General features: G+C 39.0%; 2 protein-coding genes across 3 annotated transcripts in view; both read right to left on the minus strand.

Annotated features, from left to right (window-relative positions):
• The window catches only part of LOC119558341 (RNA-binding protein FUS), a 100436-nt gene that overhangs the window by 53488 nt on the left and 24406 nt on the right, over nt 1-22542 (minus strand). The window lies entirely within an intron of this gene.
• On the minus strand, nt 6015-7422 carry LOC119558343. The gene has a single exon (XM_037871818.1). It carries the CDS (start codon nt 7280-7282, stop codon nt 6461-6463), a length of 822 nt encoding a protein of 273 aa, XP_037727746.1. The 5' UTR covers nt 7283-7422; the 3' UTR covers nt 6015-6460.

The following is a 22542-nucleotide window of genomic DNA, read 5'->3' on the forward strand; positions in this document are numbered from 1 at the left end:
CTCCGAGTTTAAATTAAATCAAATAATTGTTCTCCGACAATCAGCAGCAATCACGAAGGCATCCTTGGACATTCAGACACCCAAGACATCCATCCATTCAGACATCCAGACACTCAGACCACTTGAATCGCTCTCAAAGACGCTGCTCATTTCGAATTCATTGAATTTTGCGATAATTTGATTAGGCCACGCCTCTGACAATGGTTTGGGAAATGGTTTTGGAAACTCCCCTGTTCCGTTTCTGAGCAGCGGGTATGTCATCTCTGAAATGCCTTTCTGACATTAATTGCAATTGCAGTTGCGAAATGCGAAATGCTAAATTTGGAATTTACATTTAAATGCTTGACATGGAAGAGTGGGCCATTTATCACAAGTATGTATAGTATATCAAATAGATTAGTTAAATATTATGTTATCCAATTACAAAGGGGGGGATGGGGATGAAAATTGCAGAGCAGACATTCTGTCAGCATAAATTGCCAAGTCGCCGCATTTGATATGACAACAATAAAGCCAAGAGAGCCGGGTTGGCATTCAAATTACGACAAACTAAAGCCTGGGAAATTGTCAGCGACACTCGCTGGGTTTTCCCAAGCCACAGCCACCCCAAAACCCCCTTTCCTCCTCTAAGTCCAGCCCACAAGTTGGCAGTTCAAAATGCTAATCACCACATGACATTCATTGTCTGGGAAACAATTGGACTCCCTAACTAACACGCCTCGCCATCATTATGAATCGCATTATGTGTCCCGCTAATTCCGTGGCCTTGGGGGGGGGGGGGGGGTTTGGTGGGTTATAGGGGGTGTAGAGTAACCCCCATCAGTTAAGCAACCCGTCAATATCAGGCTGCGCAAATTGCTGCCCATCAATCGGAAACAGATTTCAATTTGCCACCGCTGAAATCCAATCATCCATGGCGAAATTGCCCTTTAGACCACCAAAAAAACCGCAGGTTAAGGGTCAAGTCGGGATTCAAAGCAAACCACTTGAAATCATAAATTAATTAAAGATTGTTTATGCTTAGTTCATGAAGTTCCACGTCCTATTGTTATAATAAATCCATTAATTGTCTATCATGTATAGTTAATCATATGTAAAAGTCCAAAAATATTTAACACTAAATTTATCAAGCAATAGTTTTATTTTACACAGACAGTTCAAATCAAAATTAAAATGTTAAACAGTACAACAAAATGCTGTAAGCCATCACATGTCAATTGAAATCTGCTGTAAAATCAAATTATTCTACATAATTAAACAGAAGAGACGCTAACAAAACACTAATTAAATCAATGATGTGAAAATTGTTCAATCAATCGAAGCATTTAAATACAGTCAAACTTGACTTTTGGCAATTGAAACGAACATATTTTTTATAAACCAATATTAAAATAAATTAATTAATTTAAATTAAAATGTCGCATTAAAAATAAATGTGCTTGCCTGTTTTAAAAAGATTCTACTCTTACGTTTTTAAACAAAAAAACAAAGTTTTGAAGTTAATTGTATTCCTCTTAAACGGTATTTAAATTTATTTGCCAGTCTTAAATCCAAAATTTAACGCCTGGCAAAAATAAAGAAGAAAATGGCTATGAATCACTTACGAAAACGTTTAAAATTTGCCATGACCACAAGTCAAGGACCAGGATTGTCAAGATTTGAACAAGGAAATTGCACAAGAGTCTCTTATCACACCAGACACCGCACTTTTCATCCATTGAACTCAAAATGCAACACAAACTGCCAAATTCCTAATCGCAAAATATATTTAAAAATAAAAATGAAGTGCGGACCGCAAGCCGAAATGCAATTATTTTTGCCGTCCGTCCAAAAGCCCCGGTATTTGCATATTGTCAACATAATTAAACAGGCTTTTGACTTGTGGTTACACGCCCACTCGAACACACACACGTGTACATTGTGGCACGCTGCGTATGAATATGTATGAACAACAGTGAACACTCACTCGTTCATTCAAAAAACATTCACTCGAGTGTCCTTGAGTGGCGCTGCTGAATACCGAGTGCACAACACTGAATCCTGCAGATGCAAAATTGTTTTTGGCAAAGTGCACAATGCACTTGACGACTGTCAAAACGGACATAAGGGGGGCCATAGTCCTGTCCATGTCCTTGTTATTTATGCAAAATGTTGCACAACATTTATTGTGTTTCCCCCCCGTCCGCCGCCTCACAAATAAAATCGTCCTTAACTGAAAGAAAATGAGGACAATTGCAGCAACTTTTCCGGCAATTTTATGTATATATATTGAAACAATGCCGATGTCCTTGCTGCTTGGGTCAGCAATAAAAATTTGTCCTGCGGTAAATGAAATGGATAGCGATTGCGATTGCGATAACTGGCTGCCCAATGGTCAAGCCAGTAAGCGCGAATCTTCCCCATAGCCAAAGAAAAAATCACGATAAAAAAAAGGAGGAAAATCGGCAAAAAACAATGGGCCACCAAATACAAGTTATAGCCGGGTCGAGGTCACCACGGACTGGTGTCCTCTTTCCGCACTTGCCTACCCTGTAATCGCAGTCCTTGAGAGTTGGCCCCCCAGCGTTTCATTAGTTATGAATGGCCATATACTCAGAAGTCCACGGCTCCAGCCATATTAAAATAATTCAACGGCAATTATTACGAAAGAAAATTGCCATCAATTACGCTTTTATCGAAAGGAAATGCACTTCAATTTTGTTAGGCTAAGGTGAAAAATTAAAAAAAAAAAAATTATAAAAAAAAGTTTTTTATAGGTTTTTATTTTAAAAACTTTTATGTTAATTGTATTTATTAAATTAACTTAAAGCCAATTTTTATAAGTATAGACTTAAATAAATCTTTCTGATTTTTTTTTTTTTTTTTTTTTTTTTTTTTACTTTTATATACTTTATATCGACTGCTCAAGGGCTTTTAAGTCATGTTCATTATTTTATTATTCTTAGAAGTTTATAAAATCACAAATAAATTAGTTTTACCACTTCCAACAAATTGTTAATTTTTGTAGGTTGTTACCCATTACCCAATAGATTACTAAGTAACACCACGTTCACTACTTTTAAGCTGCTTACGCCACTTTTTGTGGGGGAAGAGTTCACGTTGTTTTTGTCTAAGAGGCGATTTCTGTTTCAGTTTTCAACTTGTTGGCATTGCTTTTCGATTTCTGCACTTGTGGGCAAGAAGGGCTTTGTTTTTTAATATTACACTTTTGTTGCGAGTATTCTGTTACGACTTGATTTTTTTTTTTCGGGAAAGTTTATCTGGCCCGGATTACTGGGTCAATTGGTTGGATGGCCTCCACTGTGGGAAATCAGCTTTTTGGGATCGGGGACAGGGGTTTGCCTAATTAACAAAGTCCTGAAAAGGAAAGTTAAGCACACCCCCACCACCACACAATACGTATATGTATATGTATCTCTGTCTCTGTTTTGTTCAACTGAACTTTGACCCGTGCATTGACATCGTTTTTGCGTAAACTACAGAACTGTGTCAGGTAATTGCGTTCAATAAGCAGGTCGAAATGGGAACTGGCACTGAGAAAGAGACGGTTAGATGTTACAAGAAAGGGAAAGGGATATGGCAAGAGGAAGGGAAAGAGAAAGACAGAGAGTGAGGGAGATAGACACATATGTATGGCCCGAATGGCGTCGAGTGTCACTTGCATCCTGCATAATTGGTTTATCAATTGCCGTTGGCCCATTCAAATAACCAACTTGCTTTTGTGCGTTTAACTCTAAGCATGTCAGATACACCCCTCCCTTAGTCACCACCCTGCACATGCCCCATGAAATGTCCCAGTAAAATCCAAGATGACACCATCCACAAGCGACCATCCGCACCGGAAAACCACTGCGCCCCTGGACTTTCCCACTTTGGCCGCACAAATTTGGAGCGAGGCAATGATTAATTTATGCGAAATCCGAAATGAAATCGTGCGAAAACCAAATTTGCTCGCCACACACAATTTAAATGCGAAAAGAGATGACACTCGCAGGTCTCGGAAATCCTCTGTAAAAATTAAAATCAGAATAAAGAGAAGGAGGAACAAACGATTGGAAATGTGCAGGACCTGGTTAAATAAATGTGAACAAACTGCAACTAGCCCTAACTAAATATTACCTTTCTTACTTTGTCCTTAAATATATTTAAAGAATTTTAAGAGAAAATTCGTATGTTTGAAGCTCAGCAGAAAACACTTATCTGAAGTTCTTATATATAATACATTTTTTATATAATTTTCAATTTATTTTGCTACTACTAGTAATTTCTATCCATTAAGCCCTCTTATCACAGGACCAACATCTTTCTTTAGCACAACTTGTAAATTACAGTGAGCCTAATGGTTCCCCAAGATTATTAAGCTTTATATCGCCTGTCTGCATCTTGGTTTAGTTAACCCCTGCTCAACCCATCGAATATTACGTAACCTCTTCTTAGGGGGGGCTTTCTTTAATCCCATTCTCATCCTGGCAGCCAGGCCAATTCAGCCGCACTTAGTGGCACAAAGAGTCTCCATTCCAATTGGCGTCTTCGATGGCACCGCTCTCCTTTTTTTTTCAAAGGCCCCCTTGCTCTTCAACTTGAATGCAATCAAGGATTTTTTCGACTGGCCAAAAGTGCGCTTTCAGCCATGTTCTTTCGGGCGGACACTGGCCCTCCACCATTCTTCTTCCTGGATTCTACATCCTACATCCTACAGCCTCCATCCCCCATCCACCAGCCACCAACGACCATTCCCGTCTCAAAATCCCTCCAATTCCCCGCCTGAATCACGGTCTGGCCACGATTATAAAGCTCGGGGCATAAATATTAGCAAAGGCGTTGCCGTTGACGTCGCTGCAGTCATTTAAATGTTGTCGGTTGTGGTTCCAGATCCTCCAGAGCTCCTCCTGCTGCTCTTCTTTTGCACAACCCCTTTTTCCCCTGTTCCTGCTGATTATGCCTGTCAACGAAGTTTTCACATACACCGTAAAAAGTCTTCAAAAATATATATAATAAGCCGTTCTTTTCATACACAAAACTTCTCTAAAGTAGCTAGTAACGAGTAACTATAACGAGTAACCATAACGATTAACATAAAAATATAATAGTATTCCTTTCATAATTATTCTTTATTATTAACAACCCAACAAATCAGAGTAACAACAAAAAAAGAACAGAAATTAAATGGAGCTAAGTAACTGGAGAATATCTCATTTGAAGAAACAAGAGTAACGAGTAAATATTGCAACTTTTATGAATTTCCAAAAATTTCCTTAAATTACCATTCTATTCTAATGAAATCATCTTTTCTTTACGTGCAATACAATGCTTAACCCTTTGCCACCCCAAAAATCCAGCTCGGCGCACAATGAATTAAATGAATCTCAATTTCCGTTCGGTTTGCGGTTAAAAGCCGCAGTCGTCGTCTTGGGCTTCTGGGCAAAATGCAAATTCCCCGGCGGCGAAAATGAAAACAAGCCGAAAAACTCTCGTTGCAACAACACAAATGGCAGAATGGGAACGTGCCGCCCCCTTGACCTTTCGACCCCCTTTTTGGGGGGCTGGTGCTGCATCAATTGCCTGGATTCCATCTTCCATTCGCTTCTCAAGTTTCTTCCCGTAAATTGCTGCAAGATGCCCCCGAAAAAACCGATGCCGGGAGCAAGGATTTCTGGCCCCCGAAACTTTTGTGCCGGCAAAACTTTTACAACTGCACCAGGACGATGATGAGTTTGGGAGGAGCCGGGGGATTCAGGAGGAGCAAGGAGTCCAAGTCGCTGGGTCGCCGTCTGCAAAACTTTTGCGATTTGTTTGCGCGAAATAAACGCGACGCAGATAATTTGCGCAAAAGTTCGCTTACTGCCCCGCCGACCTCGCGGAAGCCAACCCGAAATCCATCCGAAAATCCCAGACCCAAGACCCAAGACCCCAATCCCCCATCTCCCAAAACCCAAAACCCATTCCCATTCCCACACCATCTTGTCCAACAATTTCATTTGGGAATATGTATTTCTGGTATGTCCAAATAAACCAACCAAAATGAAAATGTTTCGCGTTCGTTTGAAACTTGTGCGGATAAGTTTTTCCGTTGTTGTTCAGAAATTCCATACTCGTTGATTACTGAATCCATTACCCATGTCGCAGGTTTTCCATATTAAGATCAGATTTATATCGGAAATCGTTGGTTAAAGTTTAGTTATTGGTTAAGATATTGAATATTTTCACAAAATCCATTAGATTCACTGTAATTTGCCTTGCTTACGACAATAAAAGGAAAATATACATATCACTTTAAAACCTCTTTCTTGGTAGTTATGTGCACTCGTTACTCGTTAGTTTTAAATAATTTTTGTCTCATCTCCATTTGATTCACGGATAATTTATACTTGAAAATATATAAAAATATGGAGTCGCGAAACCATTTTGTCAAGGAAATATTGATCCACTTATTACATATTCACTCGTTACTCGCCACTCGTCAATGGAAAAATCTCCAGGACTGCGGCTTCCGGATGGAAGAGGCATACATATTTTGAAACTCGTTGGTGGAGATGAAGTCGATGATGGGCAGTCGGTTGGTCAGCGGCACCACCACATCCTTGGCGGCGATGACACCGCCGACAATGGACGATAGTCCAGATGGGCCGGGTCTCCCTGATCCTGGCAGAGCAGCCGAACCACCCAATCTAGATCCTCCTCTACCTCCACCTACTCCTTCTCCGCCTGCCAATCTGGCCTCGAATCCTGCTCCTCCTCCACCACCACGTTGCTGTCGCACCTGTTGATCCTTCGCCTTCTGGCCTCTCATGCCCAGATTATAGAAGAAGTCCACACCCTCGGTGGCGGTCCTCTTCTCCACTTGACTCATCCACCGGGGATCCATGCGGGGCAATCGTTGTTTCCTTCTTCCCGCCGTCGAAGACTTCTTTATTTTCTGGCCCTTTGAGTCCTTGAGCAGGAAGAGCACCGGAGTAGCGGCCGATTTCTTCTGCGGACTGGCATCTATGAGCTTGGTCCTGCGGGACATTCCCAGGGATTGCAATGCATTCATCGGTTTTTTTTGACTCTTCTTGAAGGTCACATGCGATTTGACCAGCGGCTTTACCTTGGCGGAACCTAAAATTGTGGGCTGCATGGCGGTACGCATCAGCGGAGAACGTCGCAAGGGTTTCTTCAACGGATTCTTCAAAGATTTCTGCTGTTTCTTCGGCTTGATGGCCTTGCAGGTAGTCGAGACTTTAGATTTTGACATTTTCTTAACCGCTTTCATTGGCGAACTCTGCTTGGACTTGGTCTTCATTGTTTGTCTACTATGCACTTGGCTCAAATCTCCCGAATTCTTCTTCGATCCGTCGTTCTCAGTTTTAACTGGGAATTTTGGGCGTGATTTCGGGACGGGGGGGCTATTTCGAAATCGAATGTCTCGGCTTGACGGGTTGACTCGGACTGGGGGGCTGGAAAGACGGACTTCGTAGTGCCTACTCTGTCCCAGGATCTTGAGCACGTACCGCATCTTGTTTCCTGTCACCTCTTGACTTGCCCTCTGCTTGTTTGTTTGTCTTGAGTCAACTTCTATTTGCTTTTCACCCCAGCTCTTTTCTTTTTTTTTCCATAAAACCTTTGTCTTTGCCTCGGGCTAAGAAAACTTGAAATCAACTTCCGTTTTGTGGCCCTTGATTTGCATATGTATATGCGACATTGCCTTTGAGAAAATACCCTCACATTTATAGCTAAAAAAACAATATTACATACCTAACCATTAAAAAAGGAACCCCCTTTTTAGAGTAGTGATTTAATTTGTTCCCTATTGATTTTTCCTCCAAACAACTCATTAATAAAGTACGAACATGCACTTGTCTGTGTGTCGATTTTCCTCCATTTTGGTCTACTTCCTTGGCTTTCGGTTTTAGTTTTCCTCTTTGGCTCATTTTGGTGTCAAGTGTTGCGTATCATTTAATGTGACACACTTAGCTGGAAAATGAAGGGGAAAAGTTGTGGAGGGGCTTTTCCAGACTGACAGCCAAACACATGTTGGCTGAATGCTAATTTGCTGTGCTAAGCGAATGACGAAAAACAGGAATAGGACATTAAACCAGGGGGTAAATGCACTAGGGAAAAAGTTTTGGAAACACAATATTTATATACCCCTTACTCGTAGAGTAAAAGGGTATACTAGATTCGTCGAAAGGTATGTGACAGGTAGAAGTAAGCAATTTCGACCCTATAAAGTATACATATTCTTGATCAGTCGATCAAGCCATGTCCGTCTGTCTGTCCGTCCGTTAAGCACCCACATTATTAAATATTATATAAAATATATTTTTTTTCTTTATTTTAATATAGTTTCCATTTATTTCTCGCCCTGCATTTGACCATATTCCGTTGGGAGACATTATTCAGTTCTCAGGAACAGGAACCTATATACAACAAACACACACTCGAGCAGCTGGCAAGACAGGAAATCAACAGGACACCACACACACAGCTGTTGTAGGGACTTCCGTTTTCGGTCAGCTTTGATATATGATCAAAAATCAAGTCTTCAGCCCGCCACATATGCACATATATAGCTCTATATATATATGGATATACTCCATCTGGGGACGAGTAAATTGCAAACTGAAGCAATCAGCTTATGCCCATCTTGGTTGTATGTTTATTACCCACTCTTTCGTCTCTTGTTGCCATGTCTTGATTATCACGTTTCTTTTGTGTGCAGCAATATCAAGTATACGCAATATCACGTATACGCCGCATTGGCCAAAGAGTGGCGAGCACTCTCTCCATCTCTATGACATTTCTCACTCCTTTCTTTTTCGTTCCTCATAAGATTCAATTTTTGAAATTATCTTAGCCTAACACCTCAATAAGTCCCCCGGATGTCAGTTGCAGCCGCCACAACTAGCAACATACAACATGCAATCTCCAATATGCAATCTGCAATCTGCAACCTGCAACACCAGTAGCAAAATGTTGTTTTCCGCTTAAGCACATCGCTGGAAAAATAAAAATGGAAAAAAATAACAGAGGAGGAAACAAAGAGGCAGCTCCATTCCCATTCCCTTACCAATCCCAGAAGTGCGTCCGTCCAAACGTTTGTTTATTTTATTTTGCCGCACAATTTTGCCCCTTCTTTTTCTGCTCTGCCCCTGCCCCTGCCACTGCCCCTGCCCTCTTCAGCCCCTTTCACCGCTTTCTCCTCTTTCTTCGGCTTCGTCTTCTGCCGCCTGTTTCTTAAACAACAGCAACAACAATGGGAACAATGAAACCTCAGTCGAGGACCAGGCCAAAAAAGGAGTGGAAGTGCTACCAGCTCGACATTTGGAATTACCTGTAATTCTGTCACCTACAATGCTCTACATTTTTTAAATTTACTTTTTAAAATTAAATACAATTAGTTAACTTTGAAATTATTTAGGTGATCAAAACTTGAAATTTCCAAGCTATTTCAATGTTTTTCGGTATACATTTTAAAAATGTTATACGCTTTTATGTTTACAAATCTATTTTGCCATCCCTTTAACTTTTTTGATAGATTTTCTTTAATTTGCATGCTGTTTAAATGCTTTTTAAAATTTTAATTTGAAAATTTTTCTGGTAAATGTAAGTTTACAAATTTATTTTGTTGTATAAGCTTATCTTAAAATTCATTTATAAGCTAAATAATAGGTGCTTAAATTAAGTTCTTAGATTTTTAATTATTTTTTAAAGAAATATTTCTTTTTTTTATTTTTAGGTGTTATGTTTTTAAATATTAACCTTGCTACAAATAAAGTTTTTATTCGCTGAGCACCTGCTTGTACATCCCTGAAATCTTTTCTTCTGTTGTTCATGGTGAAAAAAATGAAACAAAACAAATGAAATACAAAAAGGAGCAGAGGACCGGCACAGAGTCGGCAGAAAAGGATGAAAAAATACAAAAAACAAAAAAAAAACACAAATGTGCACATGCTTCGTTGCCTGGAGTGCGCTATTTTGCACCTACGGGATTTTGTGCCTCACACAGATACTCGCACACACTCGAGCACTGAAACACTGACACACACTCACACATGCAAAGCGTGGAAAATCCATTCGAAATCAGTCAACGCGCCAAGGCTTTCATTCAGTTAGAAAGCAGACAGCAGACACACAAGGGCAGGAAAAGGGGTTTTTTAGGTACAGGGGTTGGGGGCTGCTTTTTAGGGGGTTTTCCACCATGGGACCCCCAGCTCACAAGCTTGAAACGGAAGTGCGGCTTGATTTACTCAACTCGTTTGCTCGCTCGTTTGTTTCCAACTGCTGCAAACATATTTTTCTGCACCACCCCAGCTAAAATATTTATTAGCCCTTAAACAAACGGAATAGATGTGCGGCCCCCCGGAAAACTACACGTACCTTCCGATACGAACCATCTCTATATGTATATGCGGGACCCAACTTAAAGACTTTCCAGGCAAATGGCCCGGAAAGCAAACTACCATCTTCCTGCCCCCTCCAAAAAAAAAAAAAAGGAAACTGGTTCCATGTTTATTAAAGCATTTCTTACGCATCATTTGTTGCCTTGCCAGCAAACAAATAAAACCAACGCCAGTGAAGAATGCAAATGAAATGGCCCAAAGGAAAAGCTAATAAAAAGGCCGGAAAATGCTGATGAAAACGCAACTAGAAGTTTGATAAAGTGAAATCTCGTATGAGTAATGCGGATAACTTGAACCAAGGCAAGCCACTCACGTCCTCGTACGGAATGCATCAATCAAAATCGAAAAAATTGAACAGAGCACACCCCTAATTGGTTCGATAGACAGAAAAAGGAATTAAGTAAATCGCCAAAATTAATTGTGCGGGGGTAACGCCAAAAACGTTAAGAAAGTCCAGGACCAAGTCCAAATCCACACAAGGCCAGGTCAATGGACTGGACTTAACTGAGCCAAGAGCTGGCGAAAAAAGGAGATGTGGTCTTGGTTAAAAGGAAATAAATTTAAGAAAATCGAAGTACGAAGAAGAGAAATTAAAATGGCCCCAGAATATGCTATCGGAGTTATACTCTCTTTCTAATTTAAAAAATTGTTTATAGCTTACTATAGTAAAATATATTTAATCAAATCAAGCAAAGCAGTGTAAAAGAACAAAAAAATATTTTATTGCCTACTTTTTGACACTTCTTGGGGGAATTACGTGAAACCCAGTTGTAAAACTTATAAGACTCCAAACGTTATCAAAGCACACTAAAAAAAATAATGAAATATAAATAAATATAACTTAGGGCCACTTAAATGCAAATAAAATATAAAAAGATTAAAAGAAAATTGATACACGAAGAAAAGAAATAAAAATGATACCTAAAGATACTATCGCTGTTATTCTAGGTTCTTATTTTTTAAAATATTATTTTATTTACAATGTAGAAGTGAAAAAATAACATTTAAGATATTTCATTTCATACTTTTTATACTTCTTAGGGGAATCTTATGAAATATATTTTTCAAAATGACTCCAAACGAAAAAAATATAACAAGGATATAAGAATAATATATTTAAGGGTACTTCCGTGAAGTCTAAGTATAAATACATGAATACATGAAATTATAATAGCCCCTGTTTATACAACACAGACAAATTCATGAAATGATATTAGTAAAGATGTCAAGTTTTTCGAATTTGAATAGTAGACTGTGAAGTAGGCTGTGCCTCAGCATTTCGGAAATTGGGACTGAATTCATAGTCAACTTTCGTGTGTTATCGAATTCATGAAACGGTGTTTATGCACACACGAATTTCCTCATTTCATGAATTGATTTCATGAAATAGACATAGCATAAACACAGTATATATCAAAGCAGCCTTAGCATTATCTGAACCTTTCAAAGCAGCCCGAGAACACAAGGTCTGATCACAATCATTTCAAACACCATTGAACAAGGGCACAAGCCAGTCAGAGATCTCCGATTTTCAAAAAATTTTCACATTTTAATTTGAATACTATTTTCAATGCCGGGACTAAATCTGAGGCTGACCTACCGTCAGCGCGAAATTGCCGACAGTATTATCATATCCATGTGCCGCGGGGACTACGAAGAGGCTATGCACTTGCTGCAGAAATCGAGCAGGTCGGAACACCACATTCCTCCATTCCAGGAGGCGGTGCTGCGCAGGATCCTGCAGCGCCTGCTGATGAGGCCATCTCGACGGGATCATCGCCGTCTGACGGGACTCAGGGAGATCCAGCCGGCTGACCAAGCGGAACGAGGACTTCAGGACCTTCTCCTGGCCCGGATGGATATGCCTCGCGAGATACTGGACGAGATCTACGAACGGGCCTTCAGACTCAGCTTCAGACGTTTTTACAACCATCTGCTACGCGTGCGGACGGCGAACAATACGATCCAATTCAATATGCAGATTCTGGCCAATCAGTGCATGCGCCTGATAAGGGCTGATGCGAAGATAGCCCGAATGAAACCCGGCCCATGGGTCGACTGGGAGGAAGTATTGATCTACGCTTTCATCATTTGTGCCTCACTGCTCTTGGTGTTTGTTTTCTAACAAACAAACCTCAAGTCTTTTGACAGCTATTGCTAACCTTTATATTTGTTTTCAAATTTGTCTAGTGTCCGGGGGCTAATAAAAAAAAATGTTATTGTTTTAGGGCCAATTCTGTGAATTTACTCATTAAAATTACACGTTGTTGGGCTGCGTGTTAAATGTGGCAGGCAATAAAACGTAAAAAATACATTAATTTCATAATCAAATTAGAAAATTTCGCTTTTATTTTCATCTATTGTTCTTTTTTTAATATGGAAAGGTTAATAAAATATATTTCATAGAATTAAAAAATGTTAAGCGAGGCTAGCAATGTTTCTATTATTTTCCAACTTGATTCGCATGTTTTAAAATAAAATACCGCAATTTATAGTAATATGTTTTGTTAAAAAATGTTAAAGGAATTATTGCTAGCAATGTTTCTAATATTTTTTCCAACTTGATTCGCAAAAAATGCCGCAATTCATTGTAATATGTTTTGTACTGAATACTATGCTTATTAATTCAAATACTACACCCAAAAAAAAAATCGCCCTTAAATCAAGAAATTCGCCCTTAAATCAAGAAAATCGCCTATGATTTTGAGCCAACGGCGACTCGCCTTTATTTTAAGTAAATAATTTTCTTGAATTTATGGTTTGCCATTTCTGGAAATAATGACAAATTTTTCTTGAATGTATGGTAAATAACCTTAAAATTAAGGAAAATTTTCTTAAAATAAGAAAAAAAATATTTATTTTCTAAGATTACCTTTTTCTACATTTGAGGAATTTGGTTGGTTTTGTATACCAATTTTGGATTTTAAATGGATAAAACCGTTTCTAATTTTAAAGGCAATTATTACATGGTAATATAGTATATAAATTTTTATGTTTACCTGTATTTATGTAAGATTTATTTTATATAAATACTTTTTATAAACATATAAATAACAAATGGAAAAATCCTTACCTCAGACAACCCCGGCATGAACTCGAACCCGAAACTGCTCACACCATAGCCAGACGTCTTAACCATTCGGCCACGCGTGCTTCTTGTCATACAATGACTAAAGAGGGCTATGGTGCTTTTGGTCCAGCTTTACGCATACCAATAACGTTTATTCTAATCTAAACTCTTTTAACAACCGTTTAAACAATTTGGTAAATAGAAAAGTGAAACTAATAAGAATAAAAATTAAATAAATTAAAAAAAAAAAGAAAAATAAATAAACAAAGGGTACACTTGCCGTGGCGTGGGCTCGAACCAGGTACTTTTGTACGATTATTTATTGACCGGACGTCTTTACCAGCTAGACCACCATCAAAATGTATAAAAAAAAGTCACTTTTTCCTTAAAATATGGGTATTTATATGTGTTTATAAACACAAAATCAAATTTCGCAATGTTTAAAAATAAAAAAAACTACTTTTTTAATACCCCATGTGAAGGGGTACATATTTATTTTTTTTATTCCACTTTTTCATCAGTGACTTTGACTTTTGTATTTTAGGAAATCACAAAAGCAACCAAATCACAACCCCTACACATCGTGACTACAGTCAACAACCCCTAATCCCACCCATTAATTTGATGCTCCAACTAGGGTCTGCTACACCCAGCCTGATATAATTAAACCTATTGGCCACTGAGAGCAGTTGGCCAAACTTCAATCAAACATTTAACCAAATTAGTAGCGTTCCTGTCAATTGCCAGTGGTCGAAGGGGAGGTGGCAAAGAACAGGGGCGTACAGGAAGTCACGGAATTGTTCCATTGCCCGCAAAAGTAGGCAACAGATTTTTGTGCTTCAATTAAATTTGATTTGCTGCCATTCAGTGGGAATGGAAATGTGAGTGTGAATGAAATGGGCCAGCCTCCGGATAGGGAGGATAGAGGATGGTCATATGATCATACTGATGGAGCTGTGCGACATCCATGTATGCGCAATTTGATAAGGACCGCCTTTGAACCCAACCCTCTTTACCCATCATTAGTTTCGCAGTTTGTGGACCTTTTTTGCGCTCGCTTGCCGCAAATTTAGTGCCATGTGGGAGAACTGGTATACGGAATTGGGGGTACGGGACTGGGGTTTCGGGATCCAGGACCCCTTGTCCCATTTTTGGCCATTACCTTTGGCAGTTGCGCCTGGAAATGACATTTTCACATCATTTGCTGATGTGGCAAATGTGTCGTGTGGCTCTCCAGCTCTCCAGCTCTTCAGCTAACCAGCTCTTTGGCTCCCTTTTTCCCAGTGTCTCTCGGTAACGCTTCGCTCTGTGTACCAAAAAAAAAAACCCCCCTCTTAACCCACCATAACCCTCGTTGACCTGCGGTCAGCATTGAGTGCTGGTCCTAACCCGCCCCCCATACGTACTACATACGTACGTTTTTTGTCATTTCCGTTTGTGCGAAATTTTCGGATATCCTCGAATGCAGCCTCATCCAATGGGCACTGAACCACAGCCACCACATCCACATAACTTGCACAATTTGAGGCAAACGACGACAGCTTCCAATCATAATGCCAATGAAATGAACTGGCCCAAAACCCCTCTACTCCTCCTGCCTAAAATGTCAGGCTCAATAAACTCCAAAAGCAATCTCTCTACGTGTGTGTTAATATGGGTGGTGCTTCTACTGGTCCTGGTGTTTTTGTAGGTTGCACATGCCATTGCCCTATTTCTTTTGCCCTCTGGTACAGAGTTGATTAACTAGGTCTAAGATCTGCAAAACGTAAGGTTTTTATACAGCAAAGCGAAAGGAAAACTGTATTCGAAAATAGCCACCTCAGGATTATATTTCACAGCTCTATAGAAATACAAAAAAAAATAAAACTAAACAGTAAAAGTCAAACAAGCGTTTAAATGTATTAGCTAGTTCTATAGTAAAAGTAAAATAAATTGTTTAAAGGTATATGCTGAATAGATAAATCAGAATTACACATGGATTTTTAAACTACCTATTAAGGTGTCTACAAGTATGCAACAATATATATTCCTTTATACTTTGCATACTTTTCGACACCGAAAATGAAATTTAAGGGCTTGAAGAACACAAAGTTAATTCCAGTCCAGCGATACACTTTCATATTAGATAAGTGATATTGCAATTTCTGAGGCACCAAAAACCCAATTCTTGAACTTGAATCACTTATTAAGGTGTCTAAAAGTATGCACTAAAATATTTGCAATTCTTGACCACATTTTGTGGCCAAAAAACCATTATTCGAAAGTCGTTAATATTAAGATCTAATAACGTCATTGTGTACGGATAACATCAAACTTCATTTTTTGATATTTTGAAAACACAAAGCCAAGATTTAAAAAATCCAGTGAAAGTAAAAAACGTAGCACTTGAAATAAAATCAATTTAAAGAAATACTTTTCTAGTTCGATAGATAGTGTGAAAACTGGTCTTCAAAATCCCCATCTAAGGGCATTCGCAAATGCGTATACCGTGATGGTGGGGAAATCACGAAATCTGCTGTGTGCAGGGCGCTGCACTTTTCACTTTGGCGGCTGCCCGACACGATTTGCACTCTGGTTGCCTTTGGCCTGCAAATCCGTATACGAATCCTTTGGCTGCTTATGATGTCCCTAAGGCACACAAACAAACACACTCGCACACACAGATGTGTATATCCTGCATGTGCGCGGAAAATCTGCTGCAAATCATTTAATATTTCGTCTGCGGCTTCATCTTCATCGACTTCGCAGGGTTCTTGCTTTTCCGTCTTGCGCTTTTCAGCTGATTTGGCACTTTTCATGATTTCCACAAAAATCATTTAGCTTTGCCCGGTATTCTTGCAGTTTTCCCTCGCATTTTCGGCTAATATTCGTCTAGCTTTGCGGTGATGGATATTTGGTCGTTATTTGTTGCATCTCACTATTAGTGTTTTTCCGGCTTTAGCAATTTTTCTTCGCTCTTCGGCTTTCTTGTTTCGGTGCGTACTTAAAAAATCATTTCTTCCGCTGACGCAGCGCTTAAATCGTTTTTCATGTGCTTATGGGACTCCTCGCATTTCGCAATTCCCCCTTTTTGTTATCTAGTTTTTGCTGCTTTGCAACACTCTTCTCCCTCTTTTCCATTTTTTTCCCAGTTTTACAAGCCCTTTTTTGCGAGGACAGTACTTGAGCATTTCTTTTTAATTTTCCCATTCGGTTGGCTTGGTTTTTAACATTTTAGTTCTCATGTTGCTTGAAAAGTTGTTGGGTTTTTTAGGTAACCAATATTATATATTTTTGGGTTAGCAAATTCTTAAAAGTTTTTCAAACACTTAATTGTTTTTCAATTTTTTACCAAGACTCTACAATGCATAGTCTTAAATTCCTGCTTCTAAATTCAAAAATGAAATGCCAAAGATTTGTGCTGAAAGCTTTTCCCGTCCATCTTGCTCTGCACACTTCCCCTTCCTGCCTGGATTTATGATCATTTCATTTCCTCGAATCCCCTTCAATCCTTGTTGTGTATATCCTCTTGTCACATCTGTGCCAATCCAAAAATGATTCTTTCACGAAAGTTTCGCTTGGCCATAAGTTTGTGCAACAGCAAGAGCAACGGCCATTTGGAGTTGCACATTAGGCCAGAAAAGTTGCTTGCTCCTCTTTCCTATTCTCCATTTTGGCCCAAAAGCTCTTGGCCAGGCCAAAAGCAATTGCGCCCACTGCAATTGCCGTTGTTGCTGTGCTGTGTGCTGTGGTCCCAGCTGCCAAAATGCCCCGTGTTGGGGTCAGCTAACACAACTGGCCAAGCAAAGTCCAAGTCCCAAAGTCCGAGTACCAGAAGTGAAGCCAAGTTTTGGAAGCGTCGACAGACAAACGACAACAGAAGCCTGGCGAAACTAAATTAATGCCATCTTCGGTGGAAAGCAACGAACTGGGGATACCCTAGTTCTGATATAAGAATATTCCTAAGCATTAAACAGCTTTTATTAACAGCCAACAAGTTATACAAAATTACTAAAGATGATAAAAGTTATTATCTTTATATTATTTTATAAAAATTGTTAACCACCATTCGGTAATTCATTCATGTTAACTGTTCCACTTTGAATATAAATATGTCTAAAAGAATGCAACAATATATTGCTATCACAAGATAATTTCACTGCATACTTTTAGACACCTTAATAGTGATTTCAAGCCCCCAAGTAATTCAATGTTAATTTTTTATTTACTAAGGTTTTTAGGGACGTCAGGAAGTGCCACCAACAGGACCCCAAAGTGAATATACCCAGAGGTTAGCTAGAAGCACTCTGGCACAATCACGACTCCTTTCTGAGGACGAGATGTCGTCTGGGCGCTGTCATCTTGGGCGCTGCTGTCTTAGCGCTTAAGTGCGATGGCATTAAGCTATTAGCATAATTTTTGTGCATTATCATTACGGCCGAAGGAGGCGAAGTTTGTTGTGGGCTAAAAAGATTATGCCATTTATCATTGACATATTTGGTTCTGACCCCCCTCCCCCACCCCTCTCACACAGACACACACACACACACAGACACCCCGGAAAATATGGCAGGAGAAAGGAAAACGCATCCGGGAAAAAGGGAAAAAATTTGCTTTTACTTACTTATGGCCGAACCACAGACAAAGCCAAACAAAGTTGTACGAAAAAAGTTTCGGCTTTTTTCTATTTTGCCGTCTTCCCGTCTTCCCTGTTTTCCTTTTTATTTTCTTTTTTCAGAACCGGCTTAGTCCAGGGAAATGAAACGAACCGAAATAAAGATGAAAGAAACTGCACTCACCTGCAATGACAGAAAAAAAATGGAATTTTTTGTTAGTGTTTAATGCACTTTGGGATAGCTATGAGTAAATATGTCCCAGAACAAGACTTTCGTAAACTTAGAAGCTAATTTAATCAGAGAATGCCAGAAAGAACCACTGCCCTAAGCAAATGAAATATGGCAGCTATTAAAAATCACCATTAGTTGCATTCACTTATTTTAATTATAAAAATATAATCTGCCCTTTCCTCAAAACTGTATTCCAAGTACTTTTGAAGTTAATCCCACAAATCCCCACAGCACTTGTTTGATTAAAACTGTCTCCACTTGGGCATATTTTGCATCTCAGAAATCAATGCATTTCAATCATCATCGATAATCCTTTTCCCCCAGTTGAATGTCCTCAAAGTGTGCTGCACTTAATCAAATCAAAAGGCAGCCCGTTTCCTTAGTTTTGATTGATTTTCTCTTACTTATGTGTTTATTATAAGTGATTTTATGGGTAGAAGTCTAGCCGAAGCTTAGGATTGCTTTATAAATGCAATTCATTAATAATGATATTTTCTTAAAAATTTATAAATAAAAATATTAAAAGAGTTATTATCAATTAAATAGTGCAAGTTAAACTATAATTTCTAAAACAATTAATTTATAATAGACTGTAACTATAATTGCAAAGAAAATACTATAGATTAAAACACATATTTAATTAAAAAATCTTTGTGACTATATTTGTGACTTTTTTAAAAACATCTTTAAATCTAAATCTAAATTTACAAATATTTTCCTTACTGCAGACATAATCGGGTTTAATGTATATAATAAAAGTATTGGGGAAAATCTCCTCCCAAAATTCATAAACCAAAGTTGAGCTATAACAACGGTGTATAATAAAAATTCGTCACATGTCATAAGCGAATTTCCATAAACCAGTTGATTGATTCCACCGTCCTCATACCCCCACCCCCCTCGTTTGCCATGAAAATTGATGTATGTAGCTTTTCCGCGACTTTTCATGGGTATCAACAGGCCGAGACGAGGATTATTTTCTTCCTTTTTTTTACCCCAACCCCCAATCCCCAATCCCCGTACCGTGAGGTTGAGCTGAGTGAATAGAGAGCTTGGATTTGTTTTCCCCGCCGCACTTTTCCGCATTTCCACACATATGGGGTGGGGGGGAAAATTGTGGCAGGATAATGGGGCAGCCGCCAGGGAGCGGAGTTCAAGTCCGGACGCATTTTGGCCTGGCCCCAGGACGAGGAGGACTCAACATTTTAATTGCCTCGACGGGAGCAGCGCACGACTTCCAATTTTCAACTCGAAAACTCCAATTTCGTGTGCAATTTTCTTCGCTCCGCCGGAGGAGGCGGTGGAAAGTGCAAAAGGTAGAGCTGGTCGCGCAATATAAAAAAAAAAATAAAAAATAAAAAACACATAGAAAAGGCTAAACGACTTGCTAGATAACTCGCTAAGCCGCAAAACGTTCCGCAGTTCGTTTTTAGTTTTTTTTTTCCAGACCCTCTTTCCCTAATTTCCCCCCTTGATTTTCCCTGGTTTTTACCCATTTTTCTCAACCCACTCACGCCTCAGCAGTTTGTCCCCCAACTAATCCGCCTCAAAATTTATTTGCTTAATTTCATTTGTTGGCTGCAACTTTTTGGGGGTCAGGGGGCAAGAACTGGAGCTGCAACTGAAGCGGAGCTTTGCGGACGTGCGGTAATGTTTTGGCCTAAGCTCTCTCTTTCTCCATCCTGCTGTCCCACTCGCACAGCAATTTTCTCCAACTGGTCAGTGGCCAAAAAGCAACTTGGCTTCGGATCATAAATAATCAGTGCAAGTGTATAAATCGGGTCAGTGGGAAGCCAGGCACTTCTTATCTATAAGGAATGAGATACTACGAACATTTTTAAGATCACCCCTAATACTTTTTATTTTTGTGAAACAAACAAACTGTATATTTTTATTTTTAAAGGATATAAAAAATAACTCCGCATTGAAACAAACCATAAAATCGTATACAAAGTGGTAATGTTATGGTTATATGTTGTACTTTAAGAATACTTTCCTATGAATATTGTCGATGATCAAAATATCTATTCTTTTAGGGGTCTGTTCTGCTTTACTTAAATTTTTAAAGAACATATAAAATTACTTAGATTTTAACCGACCGAAAAGCATCCAATATACTATTGTTAATTTATAAAAACTTATGTTGCTATATCTTAACTCTTGTAATATCTGAATTAGGACATCATAAAGAAATGTTTAAGATCTGGAAAAATATAAAATGTAAAAATAAACATACCAATTATGGGTTTTCTGCATTAAAATGACATATAAGCTACCACAATTTTTAAAACAGACCTAAAAACATTATAAGAACATCCTATGAAACATGCTTATATTATGAGAATATTTAACACACTTTTAATAAAGCCTCTGAAGTTATCGTAAAATTGGTTCAAACATGGTGTAGATGCATATCTCACCATAGGAACAGCTCTTAAAGTCATCGTAAAATTTGTTTAAGCATGGTGTAGTTTTGAAATTTCCATTTCATTGCGATGCGCCCGCCTAAAACTATTTTTGCCCCGAAGGAGTTTTCTCGCTGGCAGAGACATGAGAACGCATCTTTATTATTTCATTTTCCGCGCATCGGCTGCAGCAGCTTTGGCCTCGCGGAAAAGCCCTCCCTGCCCGCGTAAAGGTCCTTGGGAACATTCCAGCCTTCATTTCAATTAATTTTCGCGACATTGATGCGCCTTGGCAGCCCGTAGAAGTTGCTACCCTCGGCGTAGATGTGTGCTGCTGCTGCTGCTGCCCGTAATTTTCCTCTGCAATTTCCCAGCAGCCCCCACTGAATTTTCCTGCATTTCCCCAGCCCCATTTTTTCGGCCGCTCCCTCTGAGATTCCTGCCCACGAAAACGGCTTGACGCCCGCGTTTGTTGTCATCGCAAGCTTAAAACATTTTTGCCCGGCGCGTTTTTAATTAATTTAAAGTTATTTTGCCTGTCGCCACGCCCCCACACGCCCCCACACGCCCCCTTTTCGTATACGCCTTTATTAAATCTGTCTGCATGGCGTTTTAATTGAAATCCGCTTGTTGCTCAATAAATTTACATAAATATCGTAATGGCTTAAAAGGCTTAAGAAAAGAAAAAAGAAAAAGAGCGGAAGACCCGAGACTGGTTGATTCGGGGAAATGCCAAGGATTGGGGGGATTATTTTCCATGATTTCTGATTAGCCCGGTCTGCGTTCTACGGCGAAGTCCCCAGGTTTTTGGGGGCCGAAGACAGATGCAATATCCGCAGACAGGAATCCTAGAAACTCCGGAGGCAGCAGCTGCATCTGGCATAATTAATATTTCCCCTCCGCGGCGGTGAAGAGCGAAATGGAAGATGGTCGGGAGAAATCCGAGGCACAAATGTCAGGGTTGCCAAGTCCTGCAGCCAGAACTACGTGTTCAAACAAGAATTTTCCTTATTTCCTGAATTATTGGATACTTAACTTGAAAGTGGAATACCTCTTCGAGTTTGTGGTTCAAATTTTTCTAATATCGATTTTATCGTATTTCCAAAGGCATTCAGAAAAAGACACCAAAATTGAACTTTTAAAATTCGCAGCTTGGAGCGATTTTGGAGTGGTATACCTCTATGAGTTTGTGGTTGAGTTCCCTAATATTATACGTTATAATATTTATTTTAAAATAGGGTTAAAACTTTGGCCCAATTTCATGTTAGAATTTTCCGTAATACCAATGGTTTTCAAAATAGGAACCCAAAACGGAACTTCTAAATTCTATAACTTGGGTTACTTGAGCCCGATTTAGACGTGGGGTACCTTTATGGATTTGTGGTTAAATTCCATAATATTATACACTGGAATATTTATTTTAAAAGGGGGTCCACATTTTAACCAATTTTTATGTTCGGTTTTTACATAATTCCAATGGGTTTTAGAACGAGAACCCAAAACTGCACTTCCGCAATCCATAACTTGAGTTATATGATACCGATTTTCAAGTGTGATACCTCTATGAATTTGTAATTAAATTCTCTTATATTCTACATCAAAATCTCACTTTTTAACGAGGGTCAACATTTTAGCCCATTTTCATGTTAGATTTTTCCGTATTTACAATGGTTTTCAGAACGAGAACCCAAAACTGCACTTCTACAATCCATAACTTGAGTTATATGATACCAATTTTCAAGTGTGATACCTCTATAAATTTGTAATTAAATTCTCTTATATTCTACATCAAAATCTCACTTTTTAACGAGGGTCAACATTTTAGCCCATTTTCATGTTAGATTTTTCCGTATTTACAA

Source organism: Drosophila subpulchrella, chromosome X (assembly GCF_014743375.2).
Source record: "Drosophila subpulchrella strain 33 F10 #4 breed RU33 chromosome X, RU_Dsub_v1.1 Primary Assembly, whole genome shotgun sequence".
Lineage (NCBI taxonomy): Eukaryota > Metazoa > Arthropoda > Insecta > Diptera > Drosophilidae > Drosophila > Drosophila subpulchrella.

Excerpts from the sequence above, each read along its gene's own strand:
- LOC119558343 (XM_037871818.1), bottom strand. The coding sequence starts at position 7,282 with ATGAAGACCAAGTCCAAGCAGAGTTCGCCAATGAAAGCGGTTAAGAAA.